The sequence below is a fragment of the Myxine glutinosa genome, chromosome 1, assembly GCF_964187855.1.
Source record: "Myxine glutinosa chromosome 1, kmMyxGlut1.1, whole genome shotgun sequence".
Classification (NCBI taxonomy): Eukaryota; Metazoa; Chordata; class Myxini; order Myxiniformes; family Myxinidae; genus Myxine; species Myxine glutinosa.
Genome location: NC_136261.1, coordinates 344098114 through 344113750, shown reverse-complemented (window position 1 = coordinate 344113750; position 15637 = coordinate 344098114). Strand labels below are relative to the sequence as shown.

The following is a 15637-nucleotide window of genomic DNA, read 5'->3' as shown; positions in this document are numbered from 1 at the left end:
ACCTCCCCGCAGCTCTTCCTCACAGTTCAACAACAACAACAACAACAACAACGACAACGAGCGCAGGGAGTGCGCGTCCTCACTCCGGCTTGGTTGGTAGGGGGTGTTGGGAGGGCACCAGGCCTTCCCAACGAGCCGCCATCGAACATGTGCTCGACGGGGTTACCAAATAGGGGCTCCCTGTCAGCTCCTCGTCAAGGGCAGAGCCCGGTAACCCCCGCAACCAATGGAAGCGGCGGACCGGCCCCAGTGGGGCGGAGCCAACCAGCCGAGGGCGTGTCACTCCCCGCTGAGCATGCGCAGAGAGAGGGAGGTGACGTCAGATGCGCGCTGAGCTTGGAGAAAGAAAGACGTCCCCTCCGAGCGCTGTGAGGCCTCCCCGCATCTTCTGGACCGTGCTTTATCCTGTCCCCGAGCCAAGGTGCACCTTGTGCTATCGACCTACCTGTCCCTTCCTGCCATCAATCCCTGTGTAAGTCAGCCTTGTTCCGTTTGTCTGTGGTCTGTCTGGGATAAGATAAGACGGTAATTAAGTGCCCATCTCTTCTGTGTCTTTACCTCACTGCCTTGTAATCTACCCCTTTTCTCCACCACTGTAATTATACCCTCCTCCGGAGGTCTTGAGAACTGTACCCCTTGCGTCGTTTCCTCTTTCCCAGTCGTCGTGTCCTTTCTATCATTGATTTGGCATAGCGCGATTTGGCCAACGTCTGGGGGAATCGGGTGAGTTGGGGAAGAATCGGGGGAACTGTTAGGTCGCGGCAATACCACCGCTCGGTAAATAACATCTTTAACCGTGTCCGCAACAATATATATATATTAATATACAGACTTGGCATTTAATATGGAATTTTTTTTTCTTCTTCACTTGGGTTTACTTTCTTAACTCAGTATATCAATCTGGTGAGTTTCTTTTACACTTTGGTGATTTATTTGTTAAAAGAACCATGTCACTGATTGTCTGTCGCAGCAAGAAGTCAACAACAGGATTACATCACAGGTGGCGTGGCAAAATGTACGGACAGGTGCATTTGACGATTGGCTTCACAGTCGGGTATACAAGGGTTGTTGCGTTCTGTATTAGTGGAAAACAACTGCTGCAGGTCTCCAAAAGTTATTGCCGCTTCCTCTGGAGATGGTCCGTCAACTTGACAATGCTGTTTGTCATGGAGTGGTGGCTTTACGAAATTACGGCATGAAAGACTGTGCTATTGCTCGGCAGTATGGCATCACTCAAGGTCAGGTGTCAAAGATCCTGAAACGAAATGCTCAGAGGGGTGTCCCTACTCCAATACCGAGGCCAGGACATCCCCGCAGAACCACAAGGAGGGATGATCGCCAGCAGCACCGGTTAGTCCGCAATGGCCGTACCAAGTCAGCTAATCGGCTTAGAGCTGAGTGGCAGCAACTGACAAATGTGCCTGTATCCAGAAGGCTGGTCAACCAACGACTGGTTCAAGCAGGCTATCGTGCCAGGCGTCCCCTGAGAAAGCCACACCTGACCAGACAACACCGCCAGCGCCGATTGCAGTGGGCCAGAGAGCACCGTCAATGGCAGTCAGGACACTGGAATCACGTGATCTTCAGTGACGAGTCTAGATTTCTGGTCTATCGTCAAGATGGCCACGTCCGAGTGCGCAGACAAGTGCATGAAGCCTACAACAAGGATTGTATAGTGCCAAGAGTCCAAGCTGGAGGTGGTGGGTGACCGTTTGGGCTGCTTTTCATGCAGGGGGAAAAACTGACCTGGTTGTTCTGAATGGAAACCTGAACCAGTTCAAGCACAGGGCCATTCTGGAAGAAACATTGCTTCCATTTGCTCGTGCAGCCTTTCGAGGAAACTTTGGCTTCCAAGATGACAATGCACGGCCTCATCGTGCTCGCATGATCCAACACTTTCTTGCTGACCGTGGTGTAGAGCATATGGAGTGGCCTGCCATGTCCCCGGATATGAATCCGATAGAGAACTTGTGGGCAGAATTAACGCGTCAAATCGACCACTTGGACCAGCAGCCGACCTCTGTGCGTGAATTGCAGCAGGCTACTGTCACTGCATGGCAAGCGATTCCTGTCCAAACCTTGGCAAATCTCGTGAACAGCATGCCTCAACATGTACGTGCTCTCCTGAATGCTCGTGGGGGTTACACGAAGTACTGAACTGTAATTTTACTGTCCGTAATCCCAGTCGTAATTTAACTTTTGTTTTTGTTAAAAAAAAATTTGGCTAATGTGCAAAATAAAGAGATACTTCTGGAAAACGTACAGAAGTTTAACGCAGTACTGTCCATGAATTGAGTTTGATATCAGTTTACATCACTTTCAAGGATCAATTTATTTGTTTCGAAACGTCAAATGTGGGTTTTTTTTCTTTTAAAGGTCACATTAACAAAATCTAGAATAATTTCAACATAATTCCAATGAACTTTTGGTTCTAAGACATCTTGAAAAGTAAGTTCACCCCCACAAAAAAATATTCCATATTAAATGCCAAGTCTGTATATCAATATATTAATCAAATATTAATATTAATAATTAATATTAATCATTCAATTGTTGTCACACATGTTTAGCACCTGCCAAAAAGCACACATTATGAAGGCGGTGCCTTTTCTCTCATTCTAAATGTTGGGTTGAATTAATAAAACATTTTTGTTTGGTTCTTCTTTAAAATGTCAGTAAAAGGATGTGGCATCAAAGAAAAGGAAGTGGATAGGGATGCTTGACTTGTTCACTACTGTGTGCAAATAGCCCTTTGAACTGTGTAAAAACATGAAGCAAATGTTCTTCAAAGCCAATATGAAATGGTATTAGAAAGAAATTATATCAGTCTCCTTACTTGTGTACAATCCATGCCAATCGTGAACAGATTTCTTGGTTTTGACAATGACAATGGTTGATAATTCAAAGCTAAGGAATGAAATGCTTATATTCTAGAGTCCATTTTACCGGAAGCAAATGATGTTACGTACATGTTATATCGTGTACATTTTGTATGTTTTGCAAAGTCATGCAAAGAGAAACCGGTGTGTACTCGTCAATGGATTAGAAAAGAATATACATGTAATTTTCTGTGATATACAGCGACAAAGTTTACTTCCTGTGATTTTTATTGTGCTTGTGTGTGTGTGTATCTATGCGTGTGTGTGTGTGTGTATGTGTATGTGTATGTGTGTGTGTGTGTGTGTGTGTGTGTGTGTGTGTGTGTGTGTGTGTGTGTGTGTGTGAAGCGTACAACACGTGTTGTGCATATAGTCAAGTAAAGAATTAAACTCCTCAAACAAGGGCCTCATGTGCAACATGCTGACAAATTTGTCAGCACTTACGAGAAATTACAGTCGATGCTCGATATAACGAACTGTAAAATACTTTTTTTCTCTCTTGCACTCGTGATATAACAAAATGCTGATATAATAGAATAGTTCTGTAAAGGATTTCCAAAGACGACCTACTTTATACCAGAGAGTTTGGTCCAGACAAACACACTCGATCGAGTAAACAGCATGCTCCTTCCCACTTAAAACTTCTGCTATTTCTTCGCATTTCCAATTCCCTAATTTTCACACCTATATTGCAATCCTAATTTCTAATTATTCTCCACACTCTACTTTAACTTATTATATCAATATCCCTCTATTTATTCCATCGCTTTCAATCACCTTCCTTCGTCACACACTGTGCTATACATGCAATATAAATGCCCATGCACGGGACACTGCATGCACCGCTCTGGGGAATCCGGCTGCACAATGGAAACAAAATGGCGTCAAATCTGGGGTTGTCGCAACTCTGTCTATAAAGGAACTCTATCAAAAGTCCCCCCTCCCTTTCAAAACTCCAACATTCAACCCTCCCTTTCAAAACTGCCACTCACCCCTCCCCTTCAAATTTCCGCCATCACGTTTCTTCTTCAAATCTCCCCTCTCAGACCTCCTCCTCAAAGTTGCCTCCTCCACCCTTCCTCTCTCTCTAAACTCATTCCTCCACCTACTCCAATCTTCTACTTTGCTCTGTCTTCCCCTCCCAAATTACTTCTCACTGTGCCTCATCCCATCATCATCTCGCTTTTTGTCCTCCCTATCCTTCCCTTTCTCCTAGCTCTTCTGCAAATGTCCAACAAACTGTCAACTGCTCTCCCTACCTCCCCTCTCCTCCCTCATCTTACCCTTCCACCTCCCCTCTCTTGTATCCCATGCTCCCCCTCCCTCTACTTTAATGGTATAGACCTCAAACATCCAGGGCATTCACTCAAACCTGACTGATCTTTCCAATACAGGTTGCTTTTCACAAACCAGATTTGATCTGCTTAACGGAAACCTACCTCCTTCAAGACGTCTATGACTCCTTAGTATCTCTCACTGGTTATTCCCTCCTCCGGTATGATATATCTGAGCCTCATCCTGGTGGTGGAGTTGCTCTCTTTATCAAAAACTCTATTCCTCACTCTCCCTACACTGCCATCTCTCCACCCCACCCCCAGGAGTACGTCTGGCTACGGCTTCCCCTCCGCTCCCACCTTTTGCTTATGCATGTTGTACCGTACACCAAACAGTGATGACTCCATTTACATTTCACTGTCTGACAACATGGACCAACTTCTATCCACTCATCCCAACTCTCTCTTCCTCATATGTGGCGACTTCAATTGTCATCATGCCAGCTGGCTGGGTGTGGGTTCCTCTCGCACCAGCCATGGCACCTCAGTAAAGGACTTCTGTGACTCATTGGGACTGACACAATCTGTCAATTTCCCAACCCGGATCTCAGTCAACGGAGGATCTTCTCTTCTAGACTTGATTAAGACAAACTTCCCTGCAAACGTCTGCTGCTCTTCTTCTGCTCCAATCGGTTCTTCTGATCATGTGCTTGTTAAAGTGGACATCTCTCTGGCCATTCTCAGAGAGCCTCCTCAGCATTGACAAGTCTGGCATTTCACTCAAGCTGACTGGCACGGTCTGCAAGCAGCCATCAATCATCTGGACTGGTCTCCCATCTCTACTGCCTCTGACAAACTCTCCCTGGGAATTCTTCCAAAGTAAACTGCCCTCTCTCATGCACAGATTTATCCCATCTCATCTTCAGTTGTCATACCCTTTCTCCCATTCATGGTGCGCTGAATCTTGTGGTGAGGCAGTTGTCCCTCCTCTCAAACAAACTCCCACACTCTCTTCAACCCCACTCCTCCCTCCAGGTCATCAAAACAGTTGTTCGCCACCATATATTACCTTCCCCCATCCAAAACCTTGATCTTTTCTACCCCTGTTAATACACCCCAAATCCACCTTTTTCAAATTCCATTTTATTTCCTAAAAGTCCAAGTACTGTCCATTTGTTTATCCCATGTACCCCACCCCAGCCCTCTCCCTTCCACAGATCTCCCGATGTCCCTGTTCTCCACAGTTGTTGTGCTTTCCTCTCTCTAACCCTCTTGTCTCCCGCTCCCTTGATTATATGTTATATGTGTTCGGTCTTACAAGAGCCTCGAACGAGTATACAGAAAAAAAGACCAAGGCCTTCAAAATCGAGGATCTCCCATGACAAAGCCAAGTGTCTCGTACTGTTACTCTCACATCAAAGATAGGTTGATAGGCTCTCTGTATTCCACCGCCTCCTTTTTGGTTTTGCATCATTTTCCCTCCTGGTTCTGTCCTTCCAAGGTTTATACAAGGCACACATGGTCTGCCAGTAACCCTCTTCTTGTTGAACTCCTAAACTCCAGGCTCACTGCTCAACTCCACTCATTTGTTCCTCTTTTCTCTCCCCTGTTGAACCAACTTCCCCAGTCTGTTTCGACCCATTCTTCCCTCCAGGGCTGCAAGACAGCTGTTCACCACGACCACAGGTCACCCCATCCATACCCCTGCACACTTCTCCCCAAAAATAACCCATTCCCTAGCACTCCATCTTTCCAGGTTATTTACAATCTTTACTCCTCTCCCTCACCTCTTTTACTTTGTTTGTTGTCATTTCTTTTTCCCCGTTCTGTTTCATCCCCACTCTCCCCTTTCTCTTCTTGCTGTGTTTGAGCTTGTATGCAGCTCGCCCACCTTCTCCTCTGCCCTTTGACCTCACTCTTACTTATACTCTACTATTGGTGTTTCCCCTTTTCCATGATCCTCTGTTTTGCGTACAAAAAAGAAACTGCTCGCTCAGTCAAACTTGTTTGGGCAGGAATAAGGCCCCACTTATGGCATTGAAATCTAGCTATTCAGGCAGGTCGGTTCACCTTGAGGACAGAAACCCGGGATGGTATGGACCTCAGAACAGACCGTGCACATGCTACAATATTTACCGAGAGCGTCGGTGAAAAGGAGATCTCGACCGACTGCGTCTTCTTTCCTTCTCCCTTTCTCGCTCTCGCCGTCGCCGTTCTCGGTCCCTGGATGTCGATCTCCGTCGGTCCGCTATGGGAGGGAATAGAGGAAACCATTAATCACCGTTAGAGAGGGAATAAAAGGATTGCTAAGATTTGAAGAAAGAACAGATTGCACCCCCACCCCCACCCCACCAATACACCCCCTGGAGCGCCCAGGATCTTAAATTGAAAAATTAAAGCCCGAGCGATTGTGCGGGCTACTGTCTTGTATTCATGTGCCAAGTTTTAGAACAATCAGCCGGGTGGACAAGGGAGCAGTAGCAGAAATAGCAGAAACTTGACAGAAGGATAGAGGTCCAGACATTATAACACATTTTGTAAGTTAATCTCTGAGGAGCGAAATGAGATGACCTAACAAAATATATGCGTGTGCAGTACTGTATATGAAAATAAATAAGTGATTGATGAAAGCCCTTGCTCTCTTTGTCTTTGCATTACTTTTTAACCTATTCACTGTTTTAGCTTGCTTACCTTGCAGGCAGTACATGCACAGAAAAGGTGGTTTCAGGATTTCATTGCCTGATTATCATGGAAACTGAAGAAGCTTAGGGTTTGTCATTATTAAATATTCACAAGTCAGTTTTCTTTGAAAGTTGTGCGATAAATTGGTAACTTTGTATCACATATTGTATCTCCTTAAATATGGTGCGGTCTTGAATGCTGTTATTTGTGTTCATATCTGCTAATTATTCCCAATTGGTCAACGAGATTGAAGAGAATGTGGAAGTTAGTTCCACGGGCAGAAAAAAAAAAAGGAAAGAATTAGTGGTGGTGAGCAGTGATCCTGGATTTTGGGAGTTTCACCAGAAAGGGGTTGATTGTGAACTGAATGCACCCTGCAGAAACCTGGGGGAGGAGGGAGACAAATTGCAGAAAGCACAGAGGTTGCAAGACCAGAAAGGAGGTGGCAGAACACAGATAAACCACCAATTTGTCTGTGATGGGAAAGTTATAGATTTAGACTCAGCTTCAGCATGGGAGATTCCAATGATCTTGAAGGCCTTGGTTTCCATGGTGTCAAGCTGAGTAAGTTGCGAGGCAGGGGAGCCAGCCCAGGGGAGAGAGCTGTACTCCATCAAGATGCGGATGAAGGTTGTAGGTGGATAAGAGCGCAGGTGTGCCAAAGTAGGACTTACCCAGTCCGTGTTTGACCTTTGAGGCCAGCTTCCTATAACATGTGGTTTTCCCGAAAAAGATGATGGCCGATGATAGTGTGACCCAAGAATTTGAATGACTGAACTTTCTCAGATGAATTGTTAGGAAAGTAGATTGGGGGTGGAGGGAGGGGGAGTTGCCAGATGGTCTTTTCAAAGATAGTGAGAGCATGAGTTTTGTCAGGATTGAATGACATTCCGAGTCTTTGACCATCTTGTGATTTTTTTTTTTAAGGTCTGTGGAAAGGGAAAAGGCCGCAGCCTGCCTACCTGAAAGATTAGGGATGTCACGGTAGATGGTGGAGTCATCAGCGAATGGATAAAGGGGATTTCTCAGTCAGAAAAAATCAGTTATAAAAAGAAGGAATAGGAATGGGCCCAGCCTTGTTAGTGGAAGGAGATGAAAGGATTTCGTCAAGATACACTGTCAACAAAAGCATAGGAAGTTAGGAAGCAATTGGTGGAGTTGGCCTTGGATGCCATACACAGAATTTGGAGGGCAAGGCGGGGTGCCAGACTTTAGTGAATGCTAGATACATGTCTAAAGAGAAATCCCTGATCCTATATCTGACATTGAGTGACTCCATCCGTTGTTGGGAGAGCAAAAGCAGCATTTCCAAAGGTGGAGTAACCTGGTCTAAAACCAAATTGATGATCCGAGATGAGGTTGTTGGAGAAAAGGAAGGATTTCATATCAACTGTGATGATGGATTGTATGATCTTGCTTATGATTGGAAGCAAGCTGATCAGTCTGTCGTTAAGGGGATCTGTTTTTTCAACTTTATACTCCCGCCAGCAAAGGTGGGCAGATGTTATGTTTTCACCCCTGTCTGTGTGTGAGTAGGATTGCTCAAAAAGTTATGGATGGATTCAGCCAAAATTTGGTGGACAGGTTGGGTGTGGGACAAGGTCGAATCGATTTAATTTTGATGAAGATCCGGTTCCCCATCTGGATACGATAAAAAAAAAATGTAAAGCGTTTCTTCAGTCACCATTGAGAGATGGGACCAAAGACGAGAAATCGTACGGTATTTCTAAAAGTTTTGGATGAGTTATGACAGAACTAGGTGGACGAGTTGTTTAGTTGACAAGAACAATCCACTTGCATTCTGGTTCAGGTCCAGATGCAGATCCGGCATATCAGTGGTATACAAGATGTAAACTGTTCAGCCTGGCGTAGGTACCGATTGCCGTTCCAGTTTAGGTAATGCAGTGATGTTGGCTGACTTCCAAGCAGATTGAAGATGACCTAGCGCAAATGACAGCGTGAAAAGGGCAAAGAGAGGATGTGCAAGAGCAGCAGAGCAGGTTTTGAGGACACATGAGCTGACGCCGTCCGGTCCAGTAACAGAGTCAGAGTAAAGGGTTGACAGAAACTTCTCCACCTCAGGTGTAAAAGATAGAGTCCAACGTATACACAACCTTATTTAACAAAAGATACACCACCTTACATTAGAGAAACTACCAGGAATGTCTCTTCGCGGTGGTTGTAACCCCCAACGCAAGTCAGGGGTCAAATCTACACCATTCATATTTGTCAGGGCAGTACAGGCTCTGTCGGAGTGCCGATCGGTCCCCATGGATTCCACATGGATTCCCCATGCATCGGTCCGTTAATTCAATAATCGACTGGGATTAGAACTCAAGATCCTAGGATCCCAAGTCAGCACCCTAACCGTTAAGCCAACACCAGACTAGGTCAATTGGATGAAAATTGTCTTCCCTTTCCCTCTTGTCCCTTCTCTCTCTAACCCTGTTAGTGCCCCAGCTTTGTAAAAGCAGGGGTACTACCCTTCTGGATGCGGGGATCTCTGGGTCGCTCCTGGGAGATCAATCGGCCCAGTCTCCATGCCACAGGCTTGATTGAGAGAAATGTCTGGAGCTATACAAAATCAACACGTTACATTAGTTATTCGTGGCTGTTTGTAATCTTTATGAAATCAATAAAAACAGTAAGTTTCCTATATGGAATGATTTTCAATTTTGTTTCATTGACAGCCAGGCAGATAGAGTAAAAAAAATAAATTAATCTCACTCGTTTGTGCATATGTGCGATCGGGTCGAATTCAGAGCCAAAGTACTGTTAAACTACAAGTTTGTTTTCCAATTCGTGTTCAAAATATAACATTCAACCAAGGCCAAGTTGTCCCTCAATCATAAACCGACGCTTGTGACAGAAGTGAAACCGGTTTCACCCCGCCTTTCGCTTTGTGAACGCGGGGAAAATAAAATGGCACTCCCCCGAGTGCACACCTCCATCAGGCGGAACAGTTTACGTTTTGTACCATAACCGATAGGCCGGGTCTGCATCCAGACCTGAACCAAAATCGAATCAGCTTGTTCTTGTCACCTACCCAAATTATCCACAAAGTTTTGTCATAATACGTCCACCATTTTTTGAGATATCGTGCTATACAGTACAACACATCGTTTTTGGCCCAATCTTTCAATGGTGAAGAATCACCAAGAGATTTGAAAAAAAATTATTCGATCCAGTCTGGATTCGGATCTTCAACCAAGACGATAAAATTAGTCCTCGTCACACACCTAACCTGCCCACCAAGTTTCAGCCGAATTAAAATGTCTTTTTTAGCCATAGATACATACACTACATGGCCAAAAGTATGTGGACACCCAAACATAACACCCATATGTAAACATCTCATTGCAAAATCATGGGCATTAATATGGAGTTGGTCCCCCCTTTGCCGCTATAACAGCCTCCACTCTGCTGGAAAGTCTTTCCACTAGATGTTGGAACATTGATGCGGGGATTTGCTTCCATTCAGCCACAAGAGCATTAGTGAGGTCGGGCACTGATGTTGGGCGATTAAGCCTGGCTCGCAGTCGGCATTCCAATTCATCCCAAAGGTGTTTGATGGGGTTGAGGTCAGGGCTCTGGGCAAGCCAGTCAAGTTCTTCCACACCAATCTCGACAAACCATCTCTGTATGGACATCGCTTTGTGCAGATTCGTCTGTCAGACTTCCAGATGGTGAAGCGTGATTCATCACTCCAGAGAACACGTTTCCAATGCTCCAGAGTTCAATGGTGGTGAACTTTACACCCCTCCAGCCGACGCTTGGCATTGCACATGGTGATCTTAGGCTTGTGTGCGGCTGCTCGGCCATGGAAACCCATTGCATGAAGCTCCCGACGAACAGTTGTTGTGCTGACGTTGCTTCCAGAGGCAGTTTGGAACTCGCTAGTGAGTGCTGCAACAGTGGACAGACATTTTTTATGCGCTACACGCTTCAGCACTCAGCGGTCCCGTTCTGTGAGCTTGTGTGGCCTACCACTTTGCGGCTGAGCTGTTGTTGCTCCTAGACGTTTCCACTTCACAATAACAGCACTTACAGTTGACCAGGGCAGCTCTAGCAGGGCAGAAATTTGATGAACTGACTTGTTGGAAAGGTGGCATCCTATGACGGTGCCACGTTGAAAGTCACTGAGCTCTTCAGTACGGCCCATTCTGCTGCCAATGTTTGTCTATGAGATTGCAGGCTGTGTGCTTGATTATATATACTAGGTACGTGACTATCGGCTGCTGAGTAGCGCGTCGCTGTGGCACCACTACCTGTTCTGCCAGCGATCTCGGCTGTCTGCACAGCCCTCTAGTACTATCGCTGCAGAGATCATATTTGTTTTTCTTGGATGAACCGGAAATACTTATGACGTAGTACAGATTTTCCCCTTTGACCTCGTCTTCCAACCTTTATTTTCCGACTTCGAGAAGTAGGTGAATTTATTGCAGCATGTTTGGGTTGTCAAAACCATTCACCGATTTTGACGAAGGTAAGTTTATATCGTTCTGAAACCAATTTATTGTGTTAGTTTATATAATTATCCACATCTAGTTTTAATATTTAGTTAATTTGAGCACCGAAACCTTGTGTTTGACCATAATAATAAAACGTGTCGTGGATGGAAATTCCAAAAAATGTCGTCGCGGTGCATCGTGCGCTCACAGCTCATGCATCTCATGCATGTCATGACATGCATGCAATCACACGTTTGTGTTGTTAATTAAATTTGTTTGTTATCAGTCAGTACATACCGTGTGGGATATTGGCTTGAAGGAGAGAACTATGAAGACAACGCTGAGGATTACGATGTTTCAAAATATGCTCTTGCAGCTGATCTCATCTGTGGAGATATAACCTTGTCATAATTATGTATGAAGTGACTATTGATGTGATTGGTTAGAAATATTCTTTTCTAAGGGATCAATCCAAAATTATTTTAAGTGGGGTGCATTTTTACATGCACATGTTCAATGAAGGAAGCTACAGACATCATATTGTTCTGTATATATCGACATGGTAATTAATTATTAATTAGTTAATAATGAATTAAATTATTAATTAATTACATTTAAATTAATTTCACATCACTTTTGTTGCCCTTGTATGCTTTAAAATGCTTTTATTTCATTGAGATATGTCTAAAAACAAAGAAGTTACAGCATTTTAATGTGCATTTTTCAAGAAAAAGCAGACAAAAGGTCACACATTTTTCCTTTGTTTCCATTGATTACAAAGGACCAAAATTGCAAGTAATTGGTAAATGTCAAAATGCTTTAACTCTCTTAGTATTAGACCTAGGACAATGATCTGTGTATCATTTTAATGGTATTTTCATGCTCTTTCCAATGGTACCAGTCAGTTGCAAAGGAGTTCGTCGTTTTTGAAATTTTTTGTCACGTACCTATATATACCTGTCAGCAATGGGTGTGGCTGAAACAGCCGAATCCACTAATTAGATGTGGTGTCCGCATACTTTTGGCCATGTGGTGTATATATCTCATGGTGAAGAAGCACTTAAAATATAGTAGATCTGGATCTTCACCAAAATCGAATAAACTTGTCCTCGTCACACACCCATTTCCACCAAGTTTCATCCAAATCCGTCCATAACTTTTGAAGATATCTTGCTCACAAACAAACAGGGGTGAAAACACAACCTCTGCCTACGCACCGACAGATGTCCATTTTGGACCATAATATAGGTCAGTGATGCCACAAGCATCCCAAAAGATGACCACCATAATCTTCTCAGCTGATGAATGTGCACGGAATTCAACATTGCATAAACAATGTGCAATTGTCCTTCAACTCACATTCACACATTTGGGAATTAAAAATGAGAACACCTTCCTTAATGAACCGTGAACGCACATCATATTGCTATTGGTATTGCTATAACTATTAGTACAAGTATTACAATCATCATAATTCAACATACTATGTTTATAGCCTATCTAAAACGATCCTGAAACGGCCATATTCGACTTCGATATTCGGTTTTGCTTTCAATTTATATACTATAAATGTCATTTAATATTAAATTAGGCCCTATAGCTATATTAAATAATTTAATTACACATTATTATATAAAATAAATTCCACTTCGCACATCGCGTTCGTACCTCGTCGTGGAGAACGGCTGCGACTCCTTGTCATGATTTAAATTGTAAAACGAAGAATATCGTTTATAAACCAAATGAAAAACCCACAACAACGAAGCAAGAAACAGCACAACGTTTCAAAGACGAAAGAGCCTCGGTTCAAACTTCCGGAAGCAGGATAACTTCGTAACTGGCGTAACTTCCGGGGAAGCGATTCAACACAAATAGTTCCGAATATATTTAGTTCCTGCTGTGCTTTCGCTCCTTCAACGTTGTGAAGCACAATCTGCTTAAATTATAACGTGCTCTTTCAGATCCTAAGTTTTATCCACAAAGTAATATATTAATACGGATATTTTGAAAGCGTTAGTTACCTTTTACACCGCAGGGGGGGGACAAGAACTGCTAATGTTGTTTTACACCTTATACAGACATTCGTGCTGGTACACGATAAGGGTTTTATATTAATTATAGGCCGAACACCGCTTACAATGGGAGTGGCAGGGCGAGTCATGTTATTATACTATTTATTATTTCCAATTATTATTACTATTACAATATGGAAGATCAGGTCATTGAAATGATCAGAACATGCATGACATTATAGGCCTAACATGTTAAACCAGGGCATTGAAAGGATCAGTACATGCATGACAGTATAACATGTTAGATCATGTCATTGAAAGGATTTCGAACATGAATGACATTATAACATGTTAGATCAGGTCATTGAAAGGATCAGAACATGCATGCCATTATGACATGTTAGATCGGGTCATTGAAAAGATCAGCCCGTACATGACATTATAACATGTTAGATCAGGTCATTGAAAGGATCAGACCGTACACAATATTATAACATGTTAGATCAAGTCATTGAAAGGATTTCGAACATGAATGACATTATAACATGTTAGATCAGGTCATTGAAAGGATCACACATGATATCACACATGATATTATAACATGTTAGACCAGGCCATTGAAAGGATCAGAACATGCATGACATTATAACATGTTCGATCGGGTCACTGAAAGGATCAGAACATGCATGACATTATAACATGTTAGATCGGGTCATTGAAAAGTTCAGACCATACATGACATTATAACATGTTTTTTTTTTTGTTGTATAACAAACATGTTAGATCAGGTCATTTGTAACAGTATAACATGTTAGATCAGGTCATTGAAAGGATTTCGAACATGAATGACATTATAACATGTTAGACAGGTCATTGAAAGGATCAGAACATGCATGACATGACATGTTAGATCGGGTCATTGAAAAGATCAGACCGTACATGACATTATAACATGTTAGATCAGGTCATTGAAAGGATCAGACCGTACACAATATTATAACATGTTAGATCAAGTCATTGAAAGGATTTCGAACATGAATGACATTATAACATGTTAGATCAGGTCATTGAAAGGATCAGACCACACATGATATTATAACATGTTAGACCAGGCCATTGAAAGGATCAGAACATGCATGACATTATAACATGTTAGATCGGGTCATTGAAAGGATCAGAACATGCATGACATTATAACATGTTAGATCGGGTCATTGAAAAGTTCAGACCGTACATGACATTATAACATGCTTTTGTTTTTTTTGTATACAAATCGAGGCTCGTGTAAGAGCTAACATTAATCACAAAAAGACAAACTTACACATAAAACGTGTCAGGATAAAGATAAAGGAACGGGAGACAAGATGGGAGAGAGAGGGGAAGCACACAAGTACAACATTTGAGAGCAGGGACATCAGGAGTTCTGTGGGAGCGAGAGGGCTTGGGGGTAGGAGGCATGGGAAGGGGAGGGGGGTGGGAGAGGTATAAAACACATTGACACTGATAGGACTTCCAGGAAAGAAGTCGGAATTTCAAAACAGTGGATCTGGGGTAAATTAACGGGGGTAGAAAAGTTCAAGGTTTTGGATTGGGGAAGATGAAGAGATGGTGGTGAACAGCCGTTTTAAATACCTGGAGGGAGGAGTGGGATTGCAGAGAGTGAGGGGAGTTTGTTCCAGAGGCGGGAGAAAAGAGGAATGAAGGAGTGAAGGTGAACAGAGAGTCTTGATTTTGGCAGTTTAACCATAAGAGGGTTGCAGGCAGATCTTGTGCGACCTGTAGGAATATTTGGGGGACAGAGCCCAGAGAGAGCTGGGGGAGCAAGGCCGGAGAGGAGTCGGTAGAAGACGGAAAGACCACCAACCTGCCTGCGGTGAGTAAGTGAAAGGCCCTCGGAGATAGCGTCATCGCGGGAGATTCCAATGATTCTGAACGCTTTGGTTTCAACAGCGTGAAGACGAGCTAGGTGTGAGGCAGGAGCACCAGCCCAGAGGGGAGAGCAGTACTCCGTTGAGCTGCGGATGAAAGCCTTGTATGTGGTGAGGAGCTTAGGTGTGCCAAGGAAGGACTTCGCCCGACGGAGGATGCCCAGTCGGCGACTGGCTTTGGACGCCAGCTTGGAAATGTGGTTTTCCCAGGAAAGATCATGGCAGATAGTGAGACCCAAAAGCATGAGTTACGGAACTTATTGGAGAGGATTATTCAGAAAGTAGATGGGAGGGTTGTCCAGTCGGTCTTTTCGGAGAGACATCGTAAGAGTGTGAGATTTGTCAGGATTGAAAGACATGTTTCCCTTGTTTGCCCAGTCTGTGATTTTGTCCAGGTCTGCAGAGAGTGAG

General features: G+C 43.7%; 1 protein-coding gene across 1 annotated transcript in view; it reads right to left on the bottom strand.

Annotated features, from left to right (window-relative positions):
* Positions 1-13142, bottom strand: part of SNRNP27 (small nuclear ribonucleoprotein U4/U6.U5 subunit 27) — a 51748-nt gene extending 38606 nt beyond the window's left edge. Inside the window, exons 1-2 of the mRNA XM_068098023.2 lie at positions 12955-13142; positions 6290-6401 (exon numbers count right to left, since the gene is read on the bottom strand). Coding sequence (XP_067954124.1) covers positions 6290-6401; positions 12955-12988 — 146 coding nt within the window. The 5' untranslated portion in view covers positions 12989-13142. The remainder of the gene's footprint in view (positions 1-6289; positions 6402-12954) is intronic.
* Positions 13143-15637: the final 2495 nt, after the last annotated feature.